The 8,703-nt window shown below is 43.6% G+C and overlaps 1 protein-coding gene across 1 annotated transcript; it reads left to right on the forward strand.

The window, feature by feature from the left end:
- Positions 1 to 834: 834 nt before the first annotated feature.
- On the forward strand, positions 835 to 7,932 carry LOC113830775 (leukocyte immunoglobulin-like receptor subfamily B member 3). The gene is made up of 9 exons (XM_035449171.1): positions 835 to 1,174; positions 1,797 to 2,093; positions 4,420 to 4,722; positions 5,907 to 6,026; positions 6,314 to 6,389; positions 6,468 to 6,505; positions 6,752 to 6,804; positions 7,591 to 7,746; positions 7,822 to 7,932. Exons 1-9 carry the CDS (start codon positions 835 to 837, stop codon positions 7,930 to 7,932), a joined length of 1,494 nt encoding a protein of 497 aa, XP_035305062.1.
- The last annotated feature ends 771 nt before the right edge of the window (positions 7,933 to 8,703 follow it).

Genomic DNA, 8,703 nt, shown 5'->3' on the forward strand with positions numbered 1-8,703 from the left:
GCACCTGTGCCATATCACAAGGCCAAGTTTGTCATACCCTCTGTGAACGAGCATCATGCAGGGCAATATCGCTGTTACTGTTATAATTCTGGAGGGTGGACTCAGCACAGTGATTCCCTGCAGTTGGTAGTGATAGGTGAGTGGACACTAAAGGTCTCAACCTTCACCTTTATCTTTTGTAGAGCACTGAATCCTCTGCTGATGGCAGGGAAATGACCCACAGGAAGTGATAAGGAAAACTCAGTTCAGGCTGGCATAGCAGTTACTTGTTCATATTTTATAAGTCTGACAGGAAGTGTTTTATAGTAAGTATATTTAAACACTATATACACTTTTGGAGGAAAAGATTCCTGGTGTAATGGAAAATCCTGTGAGAAAATTAGGCATACGTACATAAAAATGTAACTCAAATACATGTGACCATCAAGATGAGATCCATATCTTACGGGTCTTTGGTCTGTTGTGGTCTTTGAGAGAGAGATTGTAAAGGTGTCTGCAGTGTATAAGAAACATGTGACATTTCTCCTAAGGATTGGCTTTCTTAACTGAAAGCAAACAATGAAAGTCTAGGGAGGCAGAGTCTGCAATAAATACTCTGAGGGATTTAGGTGAGAATTGGCTCTACAGATAGAAAGGTCACCTGGTTATTAAAACCATTCACTTCTTGGTGGGAATCAGATATTAATTGTCTTCATTGGGCAGACACCCTGCTTGAGTAACATTCCTGATTTCCCACATATTATTTGTTAGCATGAGTAAATTGTGCCCTCTTCATTTTCCCTCAGGAAATACAACTCCTAAATGTTTTCACCCAGAGCCCAGTTGATGGAGACAATGTATCATTTAACAGGCTGCATCCTCTATTTCCTAGGTGTCTACCATGGTAAACCTAGTCTTTCAGCCTTGCCCAGCCCTGTGGTGATGGCAGGTGGGAATGTGACACTCCAGTGTGTCTCATCAAAGCCCTATGATTGTTTCATCATAACTGGGGAAGACCCGAATTTCTCCAGCGACCCCAAGGCAGTGTGCACAAACACTGTACAATCCCAGGCTCATTTTCCTGAGATCCCTGTGACATCCAGCAAGAGTGGGCCCTTTACATGCTATGGATACCACAAAACAAACCCACATATCTGGTCAGAGGCCAGTAACTCTCTGGAGATACATGTCTCAGGTAAGGGACTCTCATACACTCAACTGTTTTTTGACATGATATCCCTTTGTCACTAGCTCTACTTCCCTAAGGATGGTTCCAGTCATGATAGCTATAGGGAGCTCTTGACTGCTATGACCCAGAATATGAGAGACCATGACACTCTCAGAGCAGAGGGAGGGGGGTATTGTCCTACTTATGATTCTACTATTGAAATGAAATTCCATGACAAACAGCAAGTTGTAAAGGAAAATGTTTGTCTTACACTTTCAAAGCACTATTTATCCTCAGAGTAAATCAGGACAGGAACTCAGACTTGTCAGGAACCTGAAGTCAGTTGTTGGTGCAGAAGCCCTGGAGGGATGCTGATTACCGACTTGCTCAGCCTGCATTCATATTCAACCCAGGACTACATCTAAAATGAGGGTACCACACACAATGGAATGCACACTCATCCATCAATTCCCAACTAACAATATACTATACAGGATTGTGTGCAGCCTAATCTTATGGAGGCTTGTCCTCTGTTGATGCTCCCTCTTTTCCAGTGACTCCAGCTTGTTTCCAGTTGACATAAAAGTAACCATCATAGGAATGTATACCAGGAGCCAGCTGGATGACTTTCTACATGTCCTTCTTCCAGGGTTATCCAAGGAGCCCACCCTGCTGACTCTGCAAGGACCTGTCCTGGCCCCCAGAGATAACCTGACCCTGCAGTGTTGCTCAGACAAAAGATATGATAGATTTGCTCTGTCCAAGGAGGGTGGAAGTCACCTCCCACTTATTTTGGCCAATCATACCCAGGCTGGAGGGTCTCATGCCAACTTCACCTTAGTTTCTGTCAATTTCTCCACTGGGGGCCGGTATAGATGCCATGGTTCATACAGATCTTCTTCTGAATTGTCAGCTCCCAGTGACCCTCTGGACATCCTGATCACAGGTGAGGAACATAGCATTCTCTCAGGCACCCAGACACTGAACAAGCTAAATTTTGGGGAGGCCAGTGATTGGTGGTCAAGATGATGAAGTTTATCTCAGGAAGAACAGATCTGTGGATGGTGGGGTAGAGGAATGGCATTCAGGGAAATCATAGAGACTAGTTGGGCCGTTGAGCCCCACCACCACGTGTGTGCTTTACTCCAGCCGCCCAGCCGAGTTAGGCCCAAATGAATACACAGAAACTTGTATTAGGTTCAAAGCTGCTTGGCCAATGACTAGGATTCTCATCTGCTAGCTCAGTCTTTATTATCATAAATCTATATATTTTATAAGACTTATCTTATTGGGTGCCTTATTGGCATCCCTCCTTGCCGGTGGATCACATTGTGCCGCTAGAGGAAGAGCAGAGGGGAAAGGGGACCATTTCCTGTTTCTACTTGCTAAATATGAGTCTCCTTGCTATGTCACTTCCTGCCTGGATCAACACTTCTCCACTACATTTCCCAGAATCCTCTTTGACTCCTAGTCCTGCCTAACTTGCTGTCTCATTGGCCAAACAGTATTTTATTTAACAATCAATAAGATAAACATACACAGTACATTCCCCATCATCTCCTCTTTTCTGTCTAAATATGAAGGATAGCTTATCTTTTATAATAACTGAAGAAAACTATAACCATAACTATCTGTCTTCAACTCTATCAAAGACCACAGAAGGAAAATATATAAACTCTAGAATTGACAGAGACATCTCGCTACCTGGACAGTCACCCAAAGTTCCTCTGTAACATTGGGGCATCCATCTTCAGCCCACAGGCCACAGTGTGTCTGGCACACTTTCCATTTTAACAGGAACCCTTCAGTACTGTCTTGTTTTGTAAGCTCAGCAGTCACTTTCTTGTGGGTCCTGCATGTCCAGTTTATACAGCAACAAACAGTCCAGGAAAGAGCAGTTTCTTGCTCAAATGGCTAATCTTGCCATGTTGAAAGCAAACTCCATAACAAGTTTCTTCGATGCCCATCCTCCATTCTGACGTAATTAGTGTGCCAGGAGCAGTTGTGTCTCACTGCCAAGAAAAACCCTAAACCATTTAAATGCCATATTTCTGTAGGTCTTTGAAAGGTTTGAAGGATACCTATCCATCTTAAATATATCTCTGTATATCTAGAAAACCTAACTAACCTAATTATAAGTTCTAACTATCATAGGTGATTATATAACCTGTATTTAATTATGCATATCATTTTAAAAGATCTGTATAAACACAATACCTAAACAAGAGGAGACATATGCATATCACAAAATTGACCTTAAAGTTGTATCAATAAATGAAAATCCTTACCAATGCAAAGTATTCATTCCTATATGCTATTCCCTTTTTTTCTTTAAAAGAGATTGATTGTGATCATTACCATTTATAACCAACCCCATTTAAATGAAAACAAACATTTATAAACAATATTTGGGAATTTGGGTGTTGTTCCTTCTAAACTGCTTCCTGCTGATTGGGGGCGATGTTCATATATCATGATAAAACATAGAAACCTGACCAAGTCCTTGTTTTTGTTGTCTGTAAGGCTGCATCGTCTCAGCTTCAGGGGGTCTTGCTTGATCAAACCATATTAGTCTGGAAGGAATCCACAGCTTTTCATTTTCTGTGGAAACATAAGAAAAAACTTTTTTTCCAAGTACCCTGTCCTTAGACTTAAATTTTGAAGTCAAAGCATTTTTAAAATGTATAATTTGGATTACTTTAGCAGCATTTATAATCAAATGTATTTTAGCAGCTGTAAGTCTTTCCTCGGCAATCAAACAATTTAAAGACAACAATATGGCACATAGTATCCAGATTCTCTGTGTATTTTTCCATCTTTATGTGGCTTTTTTTTACTCTATTTTTACTTTTTTTTGTTTCGTTTTTCCCGAGACAGGGTTTCTCTGTGGAAATCTGCCTGCCTCTGCTTCCTTCAGCAAATCCTACGGGCGTTGGCCACCACAACTGGCTACTCTATTTCCTCCTGTTATTTTTCTCTCACAAGCCTACATATATTTTTAAACGCAGGGTAAACCTTTAGAGGTTTTTCTTTCTCTGGATCTGTCCTGGGTGCCGAGTGTAAACCCCAGAAACGCGGGGGACGGCGTGAGCTTATGGAAGCTGCTCTGATGCCTCTCAGTGGCCCGACAGGGCGGGCTGTGGAGGCAGGTTTCCCTCTTTCTCTGGGAACCTTGGTGCATGGGGTCATCCCGATCACTGACACCAACTAGGTAATGAAAAAGTATCTCAGAAAAATGACTACAGCCCCTCACTCACCCTTCTTCTCTCTAGGAAGACCCCCTGTCACACCCAACCTCTCAGCACATCCAGGCCCTACTGTGTCCTCAGGAGAGAAAGTGACCCTTCTGTGTCAATCCTCAACCCAAGTAGACAGTTTCCTTCTGTTCAAGGAGGGTGCATCTCCTCCCTACACGCGTCAAATATCAAAGCGCCAAGATCCACAATATGAGGCAGAATTCTCCTTCAGTGCTGTGACCTCGGACTTTGGGGGTACCTATAGGTGCTTTGGTACTCAAAGCTCATCTCCTTACCTGTTGTCACACTCCAGTGTCCCTGTGGAGATCATTGTCTCAGGTGAGATGACACTGACAAGTGTGAGATCTGAGGGGAACAGTAGATACTTGACCTTGGAAGCTCTTGACTGTGATGGGGGTGAGTTTGTTCTATGGAGGGGTAGCCAGAAACTGTTTGCTAGTCAATGAAACAGATGCAAAGTGGTATTCCTCAATTAGTGCCCAGTCCAACCTCTTCAGTGAAATTCAGAATGTTTCATGTAGGGATCTGGGAGATTCTGGAGAGGCTTCAGTGTACATGTAAGACTGAGAAGTGTTGAGATAATTAGACCATGTTTCTACCCAACACTCCTTCTCATTATCCTATTACCAACAATTGCCTGTGGCACCAAGGTTCATGCCAATAAATGTGCTATATTTTCCTCTCTAGGGAGCTTGTTCCCTCCCAGGGTGTGAAAAATCTCATCTCCTGTGAGTCTCTGTTTCTGTATCAGCTTGGATGTTCACCAGGATACTGAAATTCAAGCAGTGAGCTCAACATGGTCCCCAGAACCAAAGGGGCTCACATGTTAAGATGTACTAGAGTCACCCTGACAAAGAGTGATATTTGAGATCTGTCCTAGGAGAAGCACATGAATGAAAGCAGGAAGTAACTTCTCACAATCTCCCTATCCCATCCCCTCTTGCCCTGAAAACTAGTCCGTCACCCCATGAAAACTGACCACAGAGATCTAAACTAGAACACTGACTGGTCCAGAGACTCCATCTAGATATGGGGTAGATGCAGTCTTTTCTGAGAGATTCACATGGACAAGCTCCTCTCCTGTGTGATTCTCAGTTTCTGCAAGTATAAATGCGAGAGCCCTGGACTAGATGTTAAGCTCCTTCCAGTGCTGACCTTATCTTGTCTTTCTCATACAGAGAAATTCTCTAGAAACCACTTCTGCAATTGCCTTGCCACATCTGGCACTGTGGTGGTGACATTGTATAGGGGTATGTGACACAATGAGTTCAGGGCACTCAGGGTCCTTCCTTCTAGTTCATGCAGTGTAGCTCCAGTGTAGGAAATAAGGCTGAATGCTGGACTTCTTGTGTTCAGTCCTCAGCAATGTGCCTTCTGCCTGGGTGACAGGCAAGCAGGTAGACTGTCAGGAGTGATGGGAGTCAGTCTCACGAGGGTACGAGGTAGTGAATACAAACACTCAGTAATCCAAGTCCTCATCCATGATGTGGTCTATATCCCAGGACTGGCAGGATACCAGAAGACTTTGATTGCTGTCTTCGTGGGCATCCTTTTTCTGCTCTGCCTTCTTGCCCTCTTTCTACTGCTCAGACTCAGGCACCAGAACAAATGCAGGAATGGAGGTGAGTAGGCTGTGGGTGGTCTCAGTCTTAGCCGGTAGTGGGTGCCCCTTGTCGGCTACCCAAGTAGGGACTCAGTGCACCAACCTGGATACCTCAGCTTAGAAACACATCTGTGATACACAAATCATCAATATAATCTTGAAACCTTGGGTATCATATGACCTATTCTTTCTCCTGGAACATTTGTACACATACATACACAATCAAAATGAGTTGCAAAGTTCCTTCTTTCCTTCACGTTGCTCAGTAAGGATGTATCACCCTCATGACTCCTCTCTTTCTTGCAGACCAGACAAAGACCAACTTGCAACACCCTGCAGGAGCTGCAGAGTCAGTAACCACAGACAGGAGCATCCAGAAGAGGTAACTCCATGCCAGCAACTTAGACCCCCACACGCCTGACTCCTCTCACTGCCATTTGACATCCTCTTTTCTCCCCAGCTCTAGCCCAGCTCCTGCTATCCAGGAAGAAATCTTCTGTAAGACAAAGAGGGCCCCTGGGAGGGAGTTATCCAAGGTCTTAGCATCAGAGGGGAGGTGGAGGGTCTGGGTCACTTCTCTGAGGCACCAAGTCACTATGGACACATTTTCTGCCTTTATTATGGACCCTTCTCCTGTGCTCCATTTTCTCTGTTGCTGTCTGAGAGAGGACAGGCAACTGGGCAAATGAGAAGTCCCAGGGATGTGGTCAGGAGAAGACCTACCTGTATGTCCTCTTACAACAGACACTACTGTGAAAAGCACGCAGATTAAGGACAGCATGGAACTGGACATTATGGTGAGACTCTTTTTCACAATGCTATGAACTCATGACCCAGTTTGCCCTGGGATCAATCACTGTCCCCCTTTTCAGCCCTTGGCATCATCCACAGCTGGCTTCTTAATTGTGGATGCACCTGTCTTTTGTGTGCTATGAGCTCAGCCCTGCTTTGTTTACTTTTGGCCACATGAGCTCTATTTTCTGACCCCTCTGCTGCTTGTCACCTTTTCCCACTTCCTGGATGTCACTCTTGGCCATGTTTCCTGTGGAGATGGCAGATACAGCAGAAAACAGAATTACCCCATGCACTGCCACAAACCTTGGGGTGGAATATGATGAAGACCAGACATACAGTGAGCCTTGCAAAGTGTTTGAGGGAAATGAATTAGAGAAAATTAGTTGCGGTTGTATGGGGCACAGACCATCAATGTGAATTTAAAGGGGGGCTGAAAAGAGCCTTCTGAAGAGAAGTCTGTGTGAGAGGATTCTGTAAATATGTGGTTAGCTGGCACATCTAGGCAGCACATGACAGGTACGGTTGTTACATGAGAATGAACATTCTCTTTCCAAAAAATGGAGCCCTTAGAGATAGGTCACCTTGTAAAGATAATACATCAGAAGTTCAGGAAGGAACTTCCAGGCACTCAGAGTTCTTAGGAAGCTCCACAAGACGCCATCACCAATAGCAAGGTTTGAATTAGATGTCTAAAGTATTACTCTCCCACCCTGTGGAAACCTGAGTGGGAATAGAGCCTCTGGGGTATCCGGATACACTCCCTGTGATTTGTTTTCTCTTTTCTGCAGAGCCAACATGAGGAAGATCACCCCAAAGACTTGTATGCCCAGGTGAAGCCCTCCAGACTCAGAAGGGCAGAGCCCAACTCTCCTCGCCTCATGCCAAAGGAATTACCGGACTCAAAGGAGAGACAGGCAAAAGAAGACCAAGAGAGAGGCCATCAGGTGGGTTCTGATCTCTGCAGTTCCCCAGGATCACGGTGCTGAACACAGACCTTATTCTAACCTTTCCTACTCCAGGCGGCTGCATCCAAGGGGACCCATGAAGTGATCTATTCCCAGCTGACCATCATGACTCCAAGAGAGAGGCAACTGAACCTCACATCTCTCAAGCAGAAAAGTCCCACTTGAGACACTACTCTAGTGTTTACCTGTTCACGGAGAGCCAGACTCTATATTCTATAAGGGATGGAAGACTCAGGGATATCAGAAAATAGAAATGCCACATGCGGGCAGCCATTTTGCAGTTATAACACGGAGATTCTGTCAATTTTGGGGAGCCCCCCCAATTCTATACTCGGAGATAAGTAATATTCCTGCATTTTATAAATAAGGCAAATGCCTTGTCAGTACACAATGGATAAAATGAACAAAAATGGGAACAAAGGAAGTCTCTATTTTTGTGCTTTTCTTTGTTTCCTATTTTTTTATTTTTGAGATTATAATTACAGCATTTCTTCCTTTCCCTTCATCCATCCAAACATTCACACAGACCGCTACACACTCTCTTCCAAATTCATGACCTCTTTTTTCATTAATTGCTATTGCATGTACATGTGAATATGTATATACAAGGTTTGAAAATTTTTCTTCTGAATATATACCTTTTGTCAATTATATCTCAATAAAGCTAGAAATTGAATGATAAAATATCCATAGCATATTGTACTATGAAACTTGAAAATTCAGAGGGAGTCTGAATCAGTAGGAATAAGGGTCCCAAACAATGCCCAAGAAGACCATGGATAAGGAACAAAGATGATGAAAGCAATAGTTGAATCAGAAGGTCTTGCAAAAGTCAATGTCTTACACTAAGCAAATTTATTAGAAAGCACACTATCTTATATTCTATTTTCAGTAGGGAAATGCCTAAGATTAGCAGAGAGACAAGTCAGACATGTT

The sequence above is a fragment of the Cricetulus griseus genome, chromosome 9 (assembly GCF_003668045.3).
Source record: "Cricetulus griseus strain 17A/GY chromosome 9, alternate assembly CriGri-PICRH-1.0, whole genome shotgun sequence".
NCBI classification, from domain to species: domain Eukaryota; kingdom Metazoa; phylum Chordata; class Mammalia; order Rodentia; family Cricetidae; genus Cricetulus; species Cricetulus griseus.